Source organism: Rhinoderma darwinii, chromosome 4 (genome assembly GCF_050947455.1).
Source record: "Rhinoderma darwinii isolate aRhiDar2 chromosome 4, aRhiDar2.hap1, whole genome shotgun sequence".
Classification (NCBI taxonomy): domain Eukaryota; kingdom Metazoa; phylum Chordata; class Amphibia; order Anura; family Rhinodermatidae; genus Rhinoderma; species Rhinoderma darwinii.
The window spans coordinates 55,928,362-55,950,094 of record NC_134690.1 but is presented as its reverse complement, the minus strand read 5'-3'; the positions used below and the strand labels follow the sequence as shown (position 1 = coordinate 55,950,094).

At 40.8% G+C, this 21,733-nt stretch overlaps 1 protein-coding gene across 1 annotated transcript in view; it reads right to left on the bottom strand.

Moving 5' to 3' along the window:
- The window catches only part of MBOAT2 (membrane bound glycerophospholipid O-acyltransferase 2), a 243,077-nt gene that overhangs the window by 84,890 nt on the left and 136,454 nt on the right, over positions 1–21,733 (bottom strand). The window contains exon 4 of the mRNA XM_075861127.1: positions 3,722–3,817. Coding sequence (XP_075717242.1) covers positions 3,722–3,817 — 96 coding nt within the window. The remainder of the gene's footprint in view (positions 1–3,721; positions 3,818–21,733) is intronic.

Below are 21,733 nucleotides of genomic sequence, written 5' to 3'. Positions count from 1 at the left end.
CGGCGTGTGAACCGGTCAACTGAAAAGTCATTCACTTCACTTTCATCATTCTAAGGCTGGGTTCACACGACCTATTTTCAGGCGTAAACGAGGCGTTTTACGCCTCGATTTACGCCTGAAAAAACGGCTCCAATACGTCGGCAAACATCTGCCCATTCATTTGAATGGGTTTGCCGACGTACTGTGCCGACGACCTGTAATTTTACGCGTCGCTGTCAAAAGACGGCGCGTAAAATAACAGCCTCGGCAAAGAAGTGCAGGACACTTCTTGGGACGTAATTTGAGCCGTTTTTCATTGAATTCAATGAAGAACAGCTCCAAATTACGGCCGTAATTGACGCCTCGCAAAACGCGAGTACGAGCAATTACGTCTGAAATGACGGAGCTGTTTTCTCCTGAAAACAGCTCCGTCATTTCAGACGTAAATGCAGTTAGCGTGTGCACATACCCTAGGGGTATGTTCACACACAATGTTTTCAGCTGAAAAATCGGAAGCAGAACGCCTACAAGCATCTGCCCATTGGTTTCAATGGGAAATACGGCGTTCTGTTACGACAGGGCGTTTTTTACGTGGTCGTTTTCAAAAAACGGCACGTAAAAAGACGCCCGACCAAAATGAAGTGCACATCACTTCTTGGGACGTTTTTGGAGCCATTTTTCATTGACTTTATAGAAAAACAGCTCCAAAAACGGCCGTTAAAAATCAGGAGCTGTTTTCCCTTTGTTTAGTAAGCGTGTGAACATACACTTAGCCTTTTGGTGTGTCCTATAACTTCTTCCAGCTGCAGAATCACACCCAATATGGCTGCCGGACACTGCTTAGCAATTTGAAGACACCTTTTCCTGGCTTGTGAGAGGGGGGGTGAGGTTCCTTCCCACATTTACAGCAGCTGTGAGTCAGGTTGCTTTGCCTTATTCACCTTGCTGTAATTCTGGGAAGTGCTCCCCCTGGTGGCCAACATTGGAAAACATGTCAAATTATTATTACATTTTTAATACTTTCCACCATACGGAAAAAAAAAAAAATACAGCAAAAAACGTAAAAAATATAATAGAAATAAGTAACGACACTTAAAAAAAAAGGTTTAATTTGCGACACATTCCCTTTAAGGAAGCAATGCAGGCCAAATGGAACCAATACAAATTACTGTGTGATTATATAAATTTATAGACACTGTTTGCTGGTTCTGCAAATCACATCTGTCATGGACAATAAATATTCTTTTTTATCTTTCAAAGGTTATTTAGCATGCCTGTTTACCCAATTCTATGTTCACTACGTCCTAAACTTCAAATGGCCCAGGGCAACAAGTCACAGAATATACAAAAGATTCCAGTCACAGGATCCTCCACCCAGAGTCACAGGTCATACATAAGATCCTCTACCCAGGGTCACAGGTCATACATAAGATCCTTTACCCAGAGTCACAGGTCATACAGAAGATCCTCTACCCAGAGTCACAGGTCATACATAAGATCCTCCACCCAGAGTCACAGGTCATACATAAGATCCTCTACCCAGAGTCACAGGTCATAGGGAAGATCCTCTACCCAGAGTCACAGGTCATAAATAAGATCCTCTACCCAGAGACACAGGTCATACAGAAGATCCTCTACCCAGAGTCACAGGTCATACATAAGATCCTCTACCCAGAGTCACAGGTCATACCTAAGATCCTCTACCCAGAGTCACAGGTCATACAGAAGATCCTCTACCCAGAGTCACAGGTCATACATAAGATCCTCTACCCAGAGTCACAGGTCATACATAAGATCCTCTTCCCAGAGTCACAAGTCATACAGAAGATCCTCTCCCCAGAGTCACAGGTCATACATAAGATCCTCTCCCCAGTGTAACAGGTCATAGGGAAGATCTTCTCCCCAGAGTCACAGGTTATACGGAAAATCCTCTTTCCAGAGTCCCAGGTTATATAGAAGATACTCTCCCCAGAGTCACAGGTCATAGGGAAGATCCACTTCCCAAAATCACGGGTTATACAGAAGATTTTCACCCCAGAGTCACAGGTCATACAGAAGATCTTCTCCCCAGAGTCAAAGGGAAGATCCTTTCCAAAAAATCACAGGTAAAGCAGACGATCCTCTCCCCAGAGCCGCAGGTTATATAGAAGATCCTCTTCCCCAAGTCATACAGAAGATCCTCTACCCAGAGTCACAAGTCCTACATAAGATCCTCTACCCAGAGTCACAGGTCATACATAAGATCCTCTACCCAGAGTCACAGGTCATAGGGAAGATCTTCTCCCCAGAGTCACAGGTTATACGAAAAATCCTCTTTCCAGAGTCCCAGGTCATATGGAAGATCCTCTCCCCAGAGTCACAGGTTATATAGAAGATCCACTTCCCAAAATCACAGGTTATACAGAAGATTGTCTCCTCAGAGTCGCAGGTTATAGAGAAGATTTTCACCCCAGAGTCACAGGTCATACAGAAGATCCTCTACCCAGAGTCACAAGTCATACAGAAGATTGTCTCCTCAGAATCAAAGGGAAGATCCTTTCCCCAAAATCACAGGTTATGCAGAAGATCCTCTCCCCAGAGCCGCAGGTTATACAGAAGATCCTCTTCCCCAAGTCACAAGTCATACAGAAGATCCTCTACCCAGAGTCACAAGTCATACATAAGATCCTCTTCCCAGAGTCACAAGTCATACAGAAGATCCTCTACCCAGAGTCACAAGTCATACATAAGATCCTCTTCCCAGAGTCACAAGTCATACATAAGATCCTCTCCCCAGTGTCACAGGTCATACGGAAGATCTTCTCCCCAGAGTCACAGGTTATACGGAAAATCCTCTTTCCAGAGTCCCAGGTTATATAGAAGATACTCTCCCCAGAGTCACAGGTCATAGGGAAGATCCACTTCCCAAAATCACGGGTTATACAGAAGATTTTCACCCCAGAGTCACAGGTCATACAGAAGATCTTCTCCCCAGAGTCAAAGGGAAGATCCTTTCCCCAAAATCACAGGTTAAGCAGACGATCCTCTCCCCAGAGCCGCAGGTTATACAGAAGATCCTCTTCCCCAAGTCACAAGTCATACAGAAGATCCTCTACCCAGAGTCACAAGTCATACATAAGATCCTCTTCCCAGAGTCACAAGTCATACAGAAGATCCTCTACCCAGAGTCACAAGTCATACATAAGATCCTCTTCCAAGAGTCACAGGTCATACAGAAGATCCTCTACCCAGAGTTACAAGTCATACATAAGATCCTTTTCCCAGAGTCACAAGTCATACATAAGATCCTCTACCCAGAGTCACAGATCATACAGAAGCTCTTCTTCCCAGAGTCACAAGTCATACAGAAGATCCTCTACCCAGAGTCACAAGTCATACATAAGATCCTTTTCCCAGAGTCACAAGTCATACAGAGGATCCTCTACCCAGAGTCACAGGTCATACAGAAGATACTCTACCCAGAGTCACAGGTCATACAGAAGATCCTCTTCCCAGGGTCACAGGTCATACATAAGATCCTCTTCCGAGAGTCAAGGTAACATTAATGAATGGACTTTACAATAAATCTATGTATAATAAAACTTTTTATTAACTTCATTGATAAATAACAACAATAAAAGATTATATTATAACTATCGCATTTTTATGAACTTGTTTTTAAGGTCAATATGGGAATTAATCCGTAGATGAAGACTAGAGTAGAAGAGAAATAAAAACAAAATATAAAGAGTATTGTACTTACCCAGAAAAATCTGTAGAATACTGTCCATAGTCAAAAATATAGACTCTCGCTATTTGGCACAAGGTGAGGTATCCCAAAGCAAAAACAAAGCAGAATCTGGAAAATTAATAAAACATGCAATTAAAGCTCGCACTCCCATATTCTGGTGTAAGATTGCTCGTGAATATATTAAAATACTTATCAACGTTAGCATTTTGCATAATAAAAGTCATGCTTATGATGTACAAGTTAAATATTATATGTATTTATTCGATTCCTAAATGATGTGTGAAATACTGAATTTTTCAGCTAAATTACTTTGTGTGCAATCGCTTCTCTAAACACGTAACGCAGTTGTTGCAGATTTTCTGTCCGGATTTACGGGCGGAAAATCCACAGCAGAAGACTGTTCCAAACATGTGGATGAAATGTAAAAAATCTCATCCACACGCTGCTAAACATTTTCAGAATAAAATCACAGCATGCTCATTCTGTTCTGGATGCTCACTGCAGATTTCTCTCTTTTCAATGTAGAAGCGGTGAAATCTGCAGCAAAGTCCGCATGTAAGATATGCAGATTTTGCTGCGGACACGCTGTGAATAGGATGCAGGAAATCTGCAACAAATTCGCTACATGTGTAGGGGGCCTAAAGAGAACTTGTCAATAGACCCCTTTAATAAAGAGTATCTATAAGATGCTTACAGTATTGTGCTTCAGAAGTACGGCATCCCGAATTCTTGTTTGTGGCGCAGCTCACCATATGCTAATTATGGCGTGTGGCTGTGTTCTTTGACACTTTTGCATGCGCCGATGATTGGGCGAACGAGCGCTTGTACATGCGCTCATTCCCGGCAGCAATTAGCCAACGCTCGTTTATCGGCTTATCGAATCTTTTCTGCGGCCAAAAAAATGGCCGTATAACCAAGGGATATGCTGCCGACAATATGCAACGTTTATGGGGACCAATGATCAGATTAATGATCATTCGTCCCCGTATAGCCACGATCATTGCTCCATGTCGATGGAGAAAACAATCGCCAATCAACATGTTATTATAGTTGATTGGAGCTCGTTACTGGGCCACCGTTAGGCCAATATAAAATACTACGGCCTCATGCACAAGTGTCCTGTACAGAGGAAAACATAGTATCTGTACTACAGAGTCATTGGCATTCCATGTCCTGCCATACGGTGCCTCTGTGCAGCCTCATATTACGCAGATTAAGCCCTGTAATACAGTGTCCGATCGAACATGGTATCATTCATTTTCTGTCAGATTCATACGGAATCCATCACAAAAAAAACACCTCTGCATGCCCACAATATGGCCCCAGAAAAGCGTATGAGCTCCATATTAGCGCTTCATACAACTTAGAGGGTGTACAGAGCCGAAATACGGTAGTGTGCATGAACCCTAAAAGACAAAGAACAAGAAGAAATCTAAAGACATTATACAAGCTGAGGCTAGGATATGCCACCAATGTTCGATCAGCAGGAGTCATATTGGTCAGAACCCCGCTGATCATATCCTAGTGATATGCCACCAAAGTCTTTGCTGAAACAACCCCTTTATCTTGCACATTTTATAAACATCACCATCCCTCCATAACATATTGAACGATCAAATAATTTACATGATGACGATGGAGAGGTAGTAAAGGATTATTATAAAGTGATGGCATAGCTGCCAGATCATAAAATGCAGGAAATTCCTAGTGATATTCTCTCACTTTATAAAATGGAAATAACCCTTTAATGATTTTTTTAATTTCTAATTTGCTAGAGGCCAATAAGTAAGACAAATTTATGAATGAAAACGGCAATATACAACCGTTACATAATATGACAGCTCCTGTTTAAAGCGATCGTGTCACCTACATAAAATCTAGTCGTCATTGATCTGATTCTAGACCTGTACAATGTAAAGTTGTAAATTAAATGCAAATACCAGTCCAGGTGTGTTAACCGTGACAACCCAATACATTTGAATACAATTTCAAAACATTGTGGCAACAAGGATCATAAGACATGAAAAAATCCTTAAAGGAACAGTGTCATCACAAATTTATTTTTCATATGTTAAAGATGTTAGTGCTTTATTAAAAACGTTTATATTTATTTGTGTGTTTGTGTTTTACTTTTTCTTATTTTTACACTTTTTCTTCCCTATGGGGGCTGCCATTTTTTGTTCCATTTCTGTATGTGTCGATTAACGACACATACAGACATGGAATACGGCAGCCACAGTCCCATAGGGACTGCGAACGGCTCCCGTCCCATCCACTTCTGTGTACGCAGTCTGTGTGGGAACTGCGCATGCGCCGCTCCCACACAGTCCAATTTTAAATTGGCGCCGTCCGGCGCCATTTTCCTGTGGACCGGAAGTCGCGGCCGGACAGTAAGATTACTACTTCCGGTCACGGCTTCCGGACTTGTGCACTTGGACCAGCGGCAGCAGGCGGAGCGGACGTGCCGGAGGGAGCCGCGGCGGCAGGAGCAGGTAAGAGATTTCAATGTATGTTCGTGTTTGTGTACGTTTACTATTGTATGTTAACCTTCTACACTGTGTGTTAGCTCAAAAAATGGCGACACACAGTGTAGGAGGTTAGACCGTTCAAACCCCTCGTTTATCCCGGCACTAGTCAGGATAAAGGAGGGGGGGATGCTGAGAGCTCACTAGAGCGAGGGCTTTTTACCCAATTTTGCAATGCTGCAATTTTGGGAATAGCTCCATCTAGTGACCAGCAATGGGAAATATTATAAATTAGAATCTAATTTATAATATTTCCTGACTCGTGAAAAAAATAAAAAAAATTTGAACAATGTTTAATCACCTACACACTAAATGTTTAATTAAAAAAAAAAAAACATGTTTTTCTGGCAACACATTCCCTTTAAAGTGAATATTTATCTTTTAAAGCCATGTTTTTTTAGTTCCAACATTCTGTGCAGATTCATTTCTAAATTTATTGTTTAAGCAGATGGAGCTAATTTTCCTAATAGAGAGCATCAAATCCGTCTATAAAAATGGAGTTAAGAAATTAAATTCTGCCGACCTTCAGCCACCACTAGAGGGAGCTTAGGAACATACTGCATTATTATTGAGTAAAATGTATAAACAGTATGCAGTGAGCTCCTCCTAGTGGTGGCTAAAGGCAGCCAAAATGTTATAATTTCACGCTATGTCTAAGAAGGGGATTTAGAGCTTTGCATGAGAAAAAAAAAATGTAGCTCTAACCACTATAAGATATTAATAAGCACCTATCTAGATAAAAAAATAAACATATGATGGACATTCACTTTAACTAGTTAGTAAGTATTGTGAGGGTTTAGCATCAGGAGAGGTTGGTACAGCGGTTTCTTAGTAGCCAGAGACAGGGACACCGTGCATTAAAGTTCATAACAGGGCTTTGCCTGTGTTTTATTCTTGTCAAAGAAACAGCCTCTTGTACAACAAAAACACCGAAAAAGGCCATACTTACAAAATGATCACTAATACCTCAGGTATTTTTCATTATTACTTATATTCGCTTCTTTTGGACACAGCCAGGTCATGTTTTTGCATAAATGTCCTTGTTTTTATCTGTTTTGTCTGTACATCAGGAGCTTTTCGCTCCAGTTAGGGACTCGCAAGTCTGGGGATCCTTGTCGTGGATTGCGAGCTTGCGTCCTTTTGGCCAAAATGATCACTAATACCCCAGGTATTTTTCATTATTACTTATATTCGCTTCTTTTGGACACAGCCAGGTCTTTGATGCTGGGAGAGCATGGTGTGTTGTTGTTTGGCCTAGCAAGCAGGGTAGCCCGCTCTATGAATTATCAAGGCGTCACAAATAGGCTTCTACCTGGCTAGTCACGTTGCGCCTCATGACCTACACACTATCCCTCCATGTTTCACACACTTGCATCCCATTATTCATTTATTTTTTAGGCACTTTACTCATTACTGCCCCCTATATTTCACTTACATTATTACACTTGCACATACACTATTCATTTATTATTTCTTACTACACATCCCATGCACCACATACCACTCCCCTCAAGACTAGTGGGAGTGTCTATTATTATTTAAAGCACCTGCTCACTCGCCTTCATCAGCGTTTCTGACCTGGCTGTGTCCATTTGTAAGTATGGCCTTTTTCGGTGTTTTTGCATAAATGTCCTTGTTTTTATCTGTTTTTTCTTGTACAACAAGGCAAAATAAAAAATAAATCCTGCTTGTCTGAGCACTAACTAAACAAGATATTATCTAACTATACCAAGTGCCTTCCTACCAGGCACTGGACACAAAGTAACACAGGTCTTTACTCATATAGAATACAGGCTACTCCAGACTTAGTAGTCTCTGGTCTGAGTCAGGGGTGAGACTTTCACACACTGTGTCTGCACCTTTTTATACACAGGCTGCAGGTGCAGCTAATTGAGCAGCAGCCTTGTCCTACAAGCAGAGATGGACTAGGGATTGGGGAACCCAGCCTGCTCTTCCCCAATCCAACTCCAGGCTCTTTTTCCGGCTTTTCCTTAAGCCGAGATTGGAAAGCTAGAGCTTTCTATTGCAAAAAATACTCATTCCCTGGAGCCTAGGATACATATGACAGGATTCTAGGGGAAATGTACCTTCCCTCAATGACTTTACCTGTCACTGTCTCACAGTATATATGGCAGTGCATCTTAGTAAAAAAAATAAAAAAAATAAAGAATAACATTTAATAACCCCTTTGGGATTTAATAAAAAAAAAACATAAAAACAAGTTTAAAACAAAAATTATATTTTTCAACAAAAATTTGTATTAACCTTTCGAGGACAGAGAATATCTAAAAAAATATATATGCATATTTGGTATACCTACAAATGTAACAACCAGTATAATATGTTTATCAAATCAATTATAGATGATTGGTGTACGGAATAATAAACAAAAAATTATGAAAACTATTGGATTTGATTATTTTCTACATTTTTCCCAAATAAAAATAAATATCAATGAAACGTTGTACAATATGGTGTGTACGTACAAAAAGCACCTAAAAAAATTACCACTTGTCCTGCTTAAAACCTCATACAGCTACGTCGACCTAAATATAAAATAGTTATGGGTGCGGGAATACAAAGAGAAAAAATACGAAAAACTCTGCATGTCCTCAAGGCCAAAATCGGCCTGGTCCTTAAAGGGATTTTCCCAACTTAGACATTTATGGCATATTCACAGGATATGCCATAAATGTCTGATTTAAAGGTGCGGGACCCAGCTCTGGGCCCTACACCTATATCAAGAACGGGGGTCACCCAACCTCCATTTCGCCTGGTGCGACAGCAGCTGGCTACAGAATCCAGGCGTGGTCTCCGCGCGACCCTTTCAAAATTCTGTTGTATGGAAGTTACGAAAACAGCCGATCAGCGATTGTTCGGCTGTTTCCATATATCCAATTAAACAGATGAGAGAGAGCTGTGCGCATGCGCAGCTCCCTCACCACTTGTCCCCATCTGGAATCTGCAGCCTGCAGCTGCCGCACCAGGTGAAAAGGGGGTCGGCAATCCCTGTTTTCGATATAGGTGCAGGTCACAGAGCCGCATCTATCAAACATTTATGGTATATCCTGTGAATGTGCCATAAATGTCTAAGCTGGAATATAAATAAATATATCAGCATGATACAATCCAGTTACGAATCCCTTTTTGCTGTTTTTGCAGTGAGCTATAACACCATTATTGCTGTAACATTGCTCACTTTGTAATATACTTGTCAAAGCTTAAAGGCTATAAAAACCTTTGACGCCTTTTTTTATGTAATGTATGTATTTTTGCATACTAATAATGTTTCTAACATAGTTTTATTAAAAATGTTGTTAAATTTAAAAGCTACATAAAGCTACTGTAAGCCGAATCCGTCAGTCAGCTGGACTGACATCTCGACTGACAGCAGCTCCTGTGTGCCTCTGAAAAATCTAAGTTCATCTAGGCACACAGGAGACGCTGTCAGCCGAGCCGTCAGTCCAGCTGACTGACGGATTTGGCTTACAGCGGCATTATGCAGCTTCTATTTCTAGTGAATACGTAGAAGCTGCAGCGCTAAAATGAAACAACATTTTTAATAAAACTATATTTGAAAAATGACTAGGATGCCAAAACACGCATTATATTAAAATAAACGTCATTAAAGGTTTTCATAGCCTTTAATGTGGTATTTACAGGACTACCGAGGAGAGCATGAGACTCCTTCATTGTATATAATATTGAATCACTCCCACTGTTAACTGAAGTGATTCCAAAAATAACACAAACAATTACTTAATGTATTGTGATATGTAAGTTCAAACGGAATATACACACTGGGACTTGGTCCATTACAGGGAGTGGTCCTTGGAAGAAATCATTTACTATAAATCTGATGATATTTCTAATCCACATATAACATAACATAATGAACATAATATAGAAATTATATTAACCCCTTAGTGACCAACAGTACGCCTTTTTACGTTCCTCACTAATGGGCTTTAGGCTAATGCGACGCCTTTTAACATGATCGCATTAGCCTAAAGTAGCGCCGAAATTAAAGATCGGAGCTCCGTTCTCTCAGCTACCGGAGGTAGCTGAGAGTTCGGGGCAACGACCAGAGACCATAACGAGTGGTCTCTGGTCACGTGATCGCCGTGAATCGCTATTTCACGGCGTTCACGCTAAAGCGGCAGATAATCGCCATTTCTCTCTCCTCTCATGGAATAACTCCTTAGAGAGGAGAGAGAACGGGTAATTAGTGCGCCCCCCCCTCCCACGTCCGATCCCCCCCCGATTCCCCTTCATGTCCGATTCCCCCCCCCCGGTCCGATCCCCCCCCCCCACGGTCCGATTCCCTTCCCCCCAAAATGGCGCCCGAGTGCGCTTTGCATATCTTACCTGTGTCGTCATCTGGCACAGCAACAATCAGGGACCGTTGTGACTGGTCCCTGATCAGGTGATCTCTGTGATAAAACCTATCACAGAGCTCACTGACAGTTATTTTCATAACACAGCCAGGACATGGGCTGTGTTTCTCTCTCCTCCCATTGTAGTTGTTCTGAGAGGAGAGAGAAATCAGTCTAAGTCCTGTGCTGTGAAGAAAGAAAAAGTGAAAAAAAATCATCGTTCTTATACACACATATATATATATATATATATATATATATATATATATATATATATATAATATATAAAATCTATATTAGCGTCAGCGCTAGATTAGCGTCAGCGCTAGTTTAGCGTCAGCGCTAGTTTAGCGTTAGTGCTAGTTTAGCGTTAGTGCTAGTTTAGCGTTAGTGCTAGTTTAGCGTTAGTTCTAGTTTAGCGTTAGTGCTAGTTTAGCGTTAGTTTAGGTTTAGTGCTAGTTTAGCGTTACGTTAGGGTTAGGGCTAGTTTAGCGTTCGTGTTTAGGGCCGTTTAGAATTAATTTTACGTCTGTTATATAAAAATTAAAAAAAATATAAAAAAAAATATATATATAAAAAAATAAAATAATAATTTGTGTCGTTTTTAGGATTTTAGGTTTACTTTAGGGTTAGGACTTATAGGGCATATATATATATATATATATATATATATATATATATATATATATATATACATACACATATCTATAAAATATGTCTCAGCGAATGTACAGCGCAGAGCAAGCCTACGCCTTGCTATGTTCCGACACTTCTGAAAGCGAAACAGACACCGCTTCAGAATTTGTTCCAGACAGTGACAGTGACGATTCTAATTCCACCGCTGAACCCCATAGTCCTATGGTGGTGGATACGTCAGTCGCTGTAGAGGTGTCAAGTGCAGGGCCGAGTGTTGCAGTCCCTCCCGTGATGTGGGATCCTGCACTATCATTTTCCCCCCAAGTACCCCAATTTGAAGCGACCCCAGGAATTAGTGTCGACGTCCAAAATTTTACCCCCTATTTTTTTATTTATTTATTTATATGTGATACGGTCCTAGACTTGATAGTCCAGCAGACTAATCTGTATGCTAGGCAGTTTGTTCTACAAAAGCCTGCGTCTATGTACTCCAGAATGTGGAGCCCCACAAGTGTCCCAGAAATAAAAAAAATTTTAGGCATTACCCTCAATATGGGTTTGGTTAAAAAACCCTCTGTCCGGTCCTACTGGACTTGTAGTGCTGTCCAAGCTACCCCTGTATTTGCAGCAGTGATGTCCAGAAACCGCTATGAGGCCCTAATGCGATTCATGCATTTTACTGACAATTCCCAAGTCCCCCCAAGAAGTGACCCAGCCTATGATCGGCTTAATAAATTAAGGCCATTAATCACCCTTCTAAATGATTTATTTTTAAAGTTGTACACCCCTGACAAAAATTTGTCTGTAGATGAATCGCTCATGAGCTTCAAAGGGCGTCTTTCCTTTCGTCAATTCATCCCTTCCAAACGAGCCAGATATGGGGTGAAATTGTACAAAGTGTGCGAGAGCACAACGGGTTACACCTGCGGTTTCAAAATCTATGAAGGCAGGGACTGCCAAATTCATACCCCAGCCTGCCCAGAAACTATTGGCACCTCTGGCAAAATTGTGTGGAACCTAATGGAGCCATTTCTGCACAAGGGGTACCACGTCTATACAGACAATTTTTATACCAGCGTTGCCCTTTATAAAGCCCTCCATGCTGCAAATACAGGGGCCTGTGGGACAGTACGGAAGAACAGAGTGGGACTCCCACAACAGTTGGTGTCCAGGCGTTTGGGAAAAGGAACATCCATGGCCCTTGCAAGTCAGGAATTGCTTGCAGTGAAGTGGGCCGACAAGAAGGATGTCTACATGCTGTCCACCGTACACACAGACACCACTGTGGCAATTACGGAGAGGGGGGCTACCACTGCAAAGCAGAAACCTGTCTGTGTAACAGACTACAACAAATTTATGGGGGGTGTAGACCTTTCCGACCAGGTAGCAATCTACCTCATCCAGGTTGCTACCTATAACAGTTTTGTTATTTTCAAAAAAGCCCAAGGAACGCTCACTTTCCTTCAATTTCAGGAGAAGGTCATTGAGCATCTCCTTTTTGAGTCCACTATACCGACACAATCCTGCGAGTCTGAGGATGTGCGCAGGCTTTCAGAGCGCCACTTTTTACACCCTATTCCCTCCACTGAGACCCAAAAATATCCCCAAAAAAGGTGTCGGGTATGTAGCAAGCATGGCAGGAGGAGGGATACCCGCTTTTATTGCCCCATGTGTCCATCAAAACCAGCCCTTTGTAACTACCCCTGTTTCGAAACCTTTCACACGGTTGCAAATTACTAGAATTTAACAAAAAAAAAAAAAAATGGGTTGGGGGCCTTTTTAGGGAGTCAATTTCTTTATATTTTCTTTTTAGTTCGTGGGCTTTCCAAGTAGGGATTATTTCTTGTGGGAGAGGTTGTAGAGCACATTTTTTTCAGACCGTGAAACTAATTTTACCCCTTATGATTTTTTTTATTTATTTGTGGGTGATCAAGTGCTGGAATTAATTGTCCAGTACAAAATCCCACATCCACAATTTTTTTATTTTGACTGTTCTTATGACTATGTCCTGCCACATACAGCTGTTACATTCCTAATTCTGTACCGTGATACGGGCATGATCTTTTTTTTTATTTGGAGGATCTCTAATAATTGAGCTGTTCCTTATCAATACACCATGGGCTTTGTTACGGTTCTTCTGGAAATACTGACATCATTTTGGGGATTAGTGATCCTTTACTGTTCCTATAGATGGTTTTGGACACTGTCCCTTTATATATTCTGTAGGTGATTGGTTGTTTTGTGCACATAGCGGTTGCTACCTTGCCGGGCAGGGGACTGTTATGGTGTACCGCGACACTTGGCACATTCGTCCCTCATAAGGATTGATGGAGCTAAAGAGACGTTGTACAACCAGTCACTGAAAAAAAAAACCTTGTCTTGACAGCCCTGCAGGTGTTCTTCTATCTAGTGAACAGACTCGAGTTTGCAACATAGTTGGATACATTTTCCTCCATTTGTTTGAAGATATTGCCCGTCACTCCAGTACAGATTATTTTTTCCTCTCTGACTGATTTTATATTAGGACAGAATTCTGTCCACAATGACATCATAATGGCACCAACTGCTTCTTCAGCAAGACATAGTCATAAGTACAGGCAAATACGTCTATAGCGACATGTATCCGTTATGAATACACGGCTTCACTTCTCTTCTGTGCCGCACAAATTTATTAATGTGGCATATTTCTAACAAAATAACCTTCTACCACGTCTCCTCTATTTCATGTGGAAACGTAATAAGAGTTTGAAGAAAACATTATATACCCATAGTGTCTGAAATGATACCCATTATTTCCTCCTTTAAAAATGTTTGGTCCGCATGCCCACTACACCACTAGATGAATACCTTTAGGGGTTTAGTTTTTAAAATGGGGTCATTTCTGCGTGGTTTTTTTTTTGTTCAGGCAGCTCAATGCCTCTAAATGCATGATATGGGGCCTAGAATTTATTCAATTGTGCCCTGAAATCCAAAGGGTGCTCCCTCTCTTTTTGGCCCAGCCACACGTCTAATAAGCAGATTGGGGCAACAATGGGAGTATTTTTGAAAACAGGAGAAACCGGGTGATAGATTTTGGGGTGTGTTTCTTCATTCTCATGGTCGCTTTACAAAGAAATCGGTCTTCAAAGTGATACTTTTATATAAAAAGTGATTTTTTTTTTATTTCACCAGCTATGCATTCAATTTAGCAAAAAACTGTGGGGTCAAAATACTCACTACACCCCTAGATAAATACCTTAAGGGGTCTAGTTTTCTAAATGGGGTCGTTTATGGGGAGTTTCTATCGTTCTGGTAGTTCAAAACCTCTCCAAATGTACAGTGGGGCCTAAAACATTTTCAAGCAAAATATGAGTCCTGAAAGCCTCCGGGTGCTCCCTCCCTTTCGGGCCCTGCCGTGTGTCCAGGCAACGCATTAGGGTCACAATGGGGGAATTTTTGAAAACAGGAGAAACCGGGTGATAGATTTTGGGGTGTGTTTCTTTATTCTCATGGTCGCTTTACAAAGAAATCGGTCTTCAAAGTGATACTTTTATATAAAAAGTGATTTTTTTTTTAAATTTCACCAGCTATGCATTAAATTTAGCAAAAAACTGTGGGGTCAAAATACTCACTACACCCCTAGATAAATACCTTAAGGGGTCTAGTTTTCTAAATGGGGTCGTTTATGGGGAGTTTCTATCGTTCTGGTAGTTCAAAACCTCTCCAAATGTACAGTGGGGCCTAAAACATTTTCAAGCAAAATATGAGTCCTGAAAGCCTCCGGGTGCTCCCTCCCTTTCGGGCCTTGCCGTGTGTCCAGGCAACGCATTAGGGTCACAATGGGGGCATTTTTGAAAACAGGAGAAACAGGGTGATAGATTTTGGGGTGTGTTTCTTCATTCTCATGGTCGCTTTACAAAGAAATCGGTCTTCAAAGTGATACTTTTATATAAAAAGTGATTTTTTTTAAAATTTCACCAGCTATGCATTAAATTTAGCAAAAAACTGTGGGGTCAAAATACTCACTACACCCCTAGATAAATACCTTAAGGGGTCTAGTTTTCTAAATGGGGTCGTTTATGGGGAGTTTCTATCGTTCTGGTAGTTCAAAACCTCTCCAAATGTACAGTGGGGCCTAAAACATTTTCAAGCAAAATATGAGTCCTGAAAGCCTCCGGGTGCTCCCTCCCTTTCGGGCCCTGTCGTGTGTCCAGGCAACGCATTAGGGTCAAAATGGGGGCATTTTTGAAAACAGGAGAAACCGGGTGATAGATTTTGGGGTGTGTTTCTTCATTCTCATGGTCGCTTTACAAAGAAATCGGTCTTCAAAGTGATACTTTTATATAAAAAGTGTTTTTATTTTTATTTCACCAGCTATGCATTAAATTTAGCAAAAAACTGTGGGGTCAAAATACTCACTACACCCCTAGATAAATACCTTAAGGGGTCTAGTTTTCTAAATGGGGTCGTTTATGGGGAGTTTCTATCGTTCTGGTAGTTCAAAACCTCTCCAAATGTACAGTGGGGCCTAAAACATTTTCAAGCAAAATATGAGTCCTGAAAGCCTCCGGGTGCTCCCTCCCTTTTCGGGCCCTGCCGTGTGTCCAGGCAACGCATTAGGGTCACAATGGGGGCATTTTTGAAAACAGGAGAAACAGGGTGATAGATTTTGTGTTTCTTCATTCTCATGGTCGCTTTACAAAGAAATCGGTCTTCAAAGTGATACTTTTATGAAAAAAGTTACATTATATTTTTTTATGCCTGCTTTGCATGAATTCTTACAAAAAAACTGTGGGGTCAAAATACTTACAACACCCCTTAATAAATACCTTAAGGGGTCTAGTTTTCAAAATGGGGTCACTTGTGGGGGTTTCCACCATTCTGACACCTATGAGCCTCTGAAAACCTGGCTTGGTGCAGGAAAACAAAATGTACTACAAAATTTATAAAATTATTACTTAACTTGTAAGTCTTCTAAATTGCTCAAAAATTATTTATTTTTTTCAAAAGTGCTGCCAAAATAGAGTAAAGAGATGGAAATATATATTTAATAAAAAAAATTGTACAGTATGTGTGTACATATGTGACATATTGCAGTTAAAAATAGGGAAAAATGATAATTTTTACAAAATTTCTTCAATTTTTCTATTTTTTAAGTTATTTCCGCAAATCGTATCAGTCTACTTTTACCACTAAAATAAAGTACAACATGTGACGAAAAAACAATGTCAGAATTACTTGGATATTCAAAACTTTCACAGAGTTATTCTCTGATAAAGTCACACATACCAGATTTGACAAATTTGGCTTGGTCATTAAAGGGAATGTGTTACCAGCAAAACATGTTTTTTTTTTTTTTTAGTTAAACAATTAGTGTATAGGTGATTAAACATTGTTCTAATTTTTTATTTTTTTTCACGAGTCAGGAAATATTATAAATTGGATTCAATTGGATTCTAATTTATAATATTTCCCATTGCTGGTCACTAGATGGAGCCATTCCCAAAATTGCAGCATTGCATGTGGTAAAGCAACCACATTGCTTTATGCTGCAAAATTGGGTAAAAATCCCTCGCTCTAGTGAGCTCTCAGCATCCCCCCCTCCTTTATCCTGGCTAGTGCCGGGAGAAACGAGGGGTTTGAACGGTCTAACCTCCTACACTGTGTGTCGGCATTTTTTGAGCTAACACACAGTGTAGAAGGTTTACATACAGTAGTAAACACACACTGAAACACAAACATACATAGAAATCCCTTACCTGCTCCAGTCGCCGCCGCTCCCTCCGGTCCATCCGCTCCGTCTGCTGCCGCTGCTCCATGTGCACAAGTCCGGAAGCCGCGACCGGAAGTAGTAATCTTACTGTCCGGCCGCGACTTCCGGTCCACAGGAAAATGGCGCCGGACGGCGCGCATTTCAAATTGAACTGTGTGGGAGCGGCGCATGCGCCGTTCCCACACAGCGGCGTACATGTTAGTGGATGGAACGGGCCCCGTTCGCAGTCCCTATGGGACTGGAGCTGCCGTATTCCATGTCTGTATGTGTCGTTAATCGACACATACAGAAATGGAAAAAAAAATGGCAGCCCCCATAGGGAAGAAAAAGTGTAAAAATAAGAAAAAATAACACACAAACACACAAATTAATCCAAACGTTTTTAATAAAGCACTAACATCTTTAACATATTAAAAAAAAAATTGTGGTGACACTGTTCCTTTAAGGTCCAAACAAGCTTGGTCACTAAGGGGTTACTATCAGATAGTCTTTGGTTTTATGCTTGAGCCTTTGTTTCTTTTTTTTCTCTCCTTACAACTTGATAATACTCACAAACATGCATATCCGCACTAAGATAATTCATGAGTGCACAGGTCACTGCCTCCTCCAAGATCAGCATAATCCTCTCCTGCTGCTATCATCGTTCCCATCATCTAATTAGTTACAGGAGGTTATACCCTGCGTGCTTAAATAGTAGGAATATTGTAGTTTAGAAGGACAAAAAAAATAAAAATAGAGCGATACAAAACAAAAGGGAAGTGAGTTAGCGTATTGGTATTTGCTACCCTATGACACGTGTCTCCATAGATTAATAGACCTCCTTGTTTGCATTGTAATATGCCAAATTTTAAGCATATAAAAAAAATTAATTCTACTGTAAGCGGCTTTTAACCTTGAGTGGGATTATATACAGTATGTTGATAAAGCTGTACTCCCCATGAAATACACGTGTAGAAGGAAATGGATCAGCATCCAAATAGAGGAGGAATCAGAGCGCTACTTCACACCCCAGTCCTCGCTATATACAATTCAAGGGTGAGGCGATGTCAGGGCAATGTCAGATCCCTGCTGAGCTCCATGTTTTGTGATGTCATCCTTCTGGATTTCCTGTGAAAATAATCTGCCATATTCTAGTAACAACCTCTTATTAACATGAAATTCCAGATAAGCCACAAACAGGACAGGATTCAAATAACCCCATCATTGACATGACAGCTGCCCTGGCGCCAAGGTTTAACCCTTTAATGACCGGGCCATTTATTTTCACTTCAGTTTCAAAAGCCTTAACTTTTTTATTTTTCCATTGACATAGCCGTATGAGGATTTTTTTTGTTGCAGGACGATTTGTAGTTTTTAATGGCACCATTTAACCCCTTAAGGACGCAGCCTAGTTTGGGCCTTTTTCTTATTTTTACACTTTTTCTTCCCTATGGGGGCTGCCATTTTTTGTTCCATTTCTGTATGTGTCGATTAACGACACATACAGACATGGAATACGGCAGCCACAGTCCCATAGGGACTGCGAACGGGTCCCGTCCCATCCACTTCTGTGTACGCCGTCTGTGTGGGAACTGCGCATGCGCCGCTCCCACACAGTCCAATTTGAAATTGGCGCCGTCCGGCGCCATTTTCCTGTGGACCGGAAGTCGCGGCCGGACAGTAAGATTACTACTTCCGGTCGCGGCTTCCGGACTTGTGCACTTGGACCAGCGGCAGCAGACGGAGCGGACGGGCCGGAGGGAGCCGCGGCGGCAGGAGCAGGTAAGAGATTTCAATGTATGTTCGTGTTTGTGTACGTTTACTACTGTATGTAAACCTACTACACTGTGTGTTAGCTCAAAAAATGGCGACACACAGTGTAGGAGGTTAGACCGTTCAAACCCCTCGTTTATCCCGGCACTAGCCAGGATAAAGGAGGGGGGGGGATGCTGAGAGCTCACTAGAGCGAGGGCTTTTTACCCAATTTTGCAATGATGCAATTTTGGGAATAGCTCCATCTAGTGACCAGCAATGGGAAATATTATAAATTAGAATCTAATTTATAATATTTCCTGACTCGTGAAAAAAATAAAAAAAATTTGAACAATGTTTAATCACCTACACACTAAATGTTTAATTAAAAAATAAAAAACATTTTTTTCTGGCAACACATTCCCTTTAAGGCTCAGAGCCCATTTTTCAAATCTGACATATTTCACTTTATGTGGTAATAACGTCGGAATGCTTAAACCTACCCAAGCGATTCTGAGATTTTCTCGTGACACATTGGGCTTCATGTTCGTGGTAAAATTTGGTCGATATATTCAGTGTTTATTGGTGAAAAATTGCAAAATGTAGAGAAAATTTTGAAAAAATTGCATTTTTCAGAATTGAAATGCATCTGCTTGTAAAACAGACGGTTATACCACCCAAAATAGTTACTAGTTCACATTTCCCATATGTCTACTTTAGATTGGCATCGTTTTTTGAACATTCTTTTATTTTTCTTGGACGTTACAAGGCTTAGAACATAAACAGCAATTTCTCATATTTGTAAGAACATTTCAAAAGCCTTTTTTTTAAGGTACCTCTTGAGTTCTGAAGTGGCTTTGTGGGGCCTATGTATTAGAAACCCTGATAAAACACCCCATTTTAAAAACTAGACCCCTCAAAGTATTCAAAACAGCATTTAGAAAGTTTTTTAACCCTTCAGGCATTTCACAGGAATTAAAGCAAAGTGGAGGTGAAATTTGCAAATTTCATTTTTCTTGCTGAATTTCAATTGTATTCATTTTTTTTCTGTAACAAAGAAGGTTTTACCAGAGAAACACTACTAAATATGTATTGTCCAGATTCTGCAGTTTTTAGAAATGTCCCACATGTGGCCCTACCGCGCTCGTGCACTAAAACACAAGCCCTAGAAGCAAAGAAGCACCTAGTGCATTTTGAGTCCTCTTTTTTTATTAGAATATATTTTAGGCAGCATGCCAGGTTTGAAGAGGTGTTGAGGTGCCAAAACAGTAGGAATCCCCCAATAGTGACCCCATTTTGGAAACTACACCCCTCAAGGAATTCATTTATGGTTGTTGCTACCATTTTGACCGCACAGTTTTTTCACAGCACGTATTTGAATTGGGCTGTGAAATGAAAAAAATTTCATTTTTTCCAATAAAATGTCATTTGTGATCAAAATTTCTTATTTTCACAGGGAACAAAATACCCCATTTTGTTGCCCAATTTGTCCTTAGTGTGGCAATACCCCATTTGTGGTGATAAACTGCCGTTTGGGCCCATGGGAGGGCTCAGAAGGAAAGGAGCGCTATATGGTTGTTGGAGTCCAGATTTTGCTGGATTGGTTTTCGGGTGCCATGTCGCATTTGCAGAGCCTCAGAGGTATCAAAGCAATGGAAACCCACCAAAAGTGAACCCATTTTTGAAACTACACCCCTCAAGGAATTCATTTATGGTTGTTGTTAGCATTTTGACCACACAGTTTTTTCACAGCACCTATTTCAATTGGGCTGTGACATTAAAAAAAATGAAATTTTTTCCAATAAGATGTCATTTTTTATCAAAATTTCTTATTTTCACAGGGAACAAAATACTCAATTTTGTTGCCCAATTTCTCCTGAGTGCAGCAATACCCCATTTGTGGAAATAAACTGCCGTTTGGGCCCATGGGAGGCCTCAGAAGGGAAGGAGCGCTGTGTGTTCTTTGGATTGCAGATTTTGCAGGTTTGGTTTTCGGGTGCCATGTCGCATTTGCAGAGCCCCAGAGGTATCAAAGCAATGGAAACCCACCAGAAGTGACCCCATTTTGGAAACTACACCCCTCAAGGAATTCATTTATGGGTAATGTGACCATTTAGACCCCAAAGTTTCTTCACAGAACTTATTTGAATTGGGCTGGGAATTAAAAAAATATATATTTTTTCCAATAATATGTCATTTTAGCTCAAAAATTCTTATTTTCACAAGAAATAAAATACTCCATTTTGTTGCCCAATTTGTCCTGAGTGCGGCAATACCCCATTTGTGGTGATAAACTGCCGTTTGGGCCCATGGGAGGGCTCAGAAGGAAAGGAGCGCTGTGTGTTCTTTGGAGTCCAGATTTTGCTGGATTGGTTTTCGGGTGCCATGTCGCATTTGCAGAGCCCCAGAGGTATCAAAGCAATAGAAACCAACCACAAATGACCCCATTTTGGAAACTACACCCCTCAAGGAATTCATTTATGGGTGTTGTGACCATTTTTACCCCATAGTTTTTTCACAGAACTTATTTGAATTGGGCTGGGAATGAAAACAAAATAATTTTTTTCAAATAATATGTAGTTTTGGCTGAAAATTTCTTATTTTCACAAGAAACAAAATACCCCATTCTGTTGCGCAATTTGTTCTGAGTGCAGCAATACCCCATTTGTTGTGATAAACTGCCGTTTGGGCCCCATGGGAGGGCTCAGAAGGAAAGGACCACCATTTGGCCTACTGGGGATTTTCTAGTGCGAAGTCATGTATGCAGAAGCACCTGAGGTACCAGTACAGTTGAAACTCGAAAGAAGTGACCCCGTTTTAATAACTACACCCTTAAAGAGGCTCTGTCACCAGATTTTGCAACCCCTATCTGCTATTGCAGCAGATAGGCGCTGCAATGTAGATTACAGTAACGTTTTTATTTTTAAAAAACGAGCATTTTTGGCCAAGTTATGACCATTTTCGTATTTATGCAAATGAGGCTTGAAAAAGTACAACTGGGCGT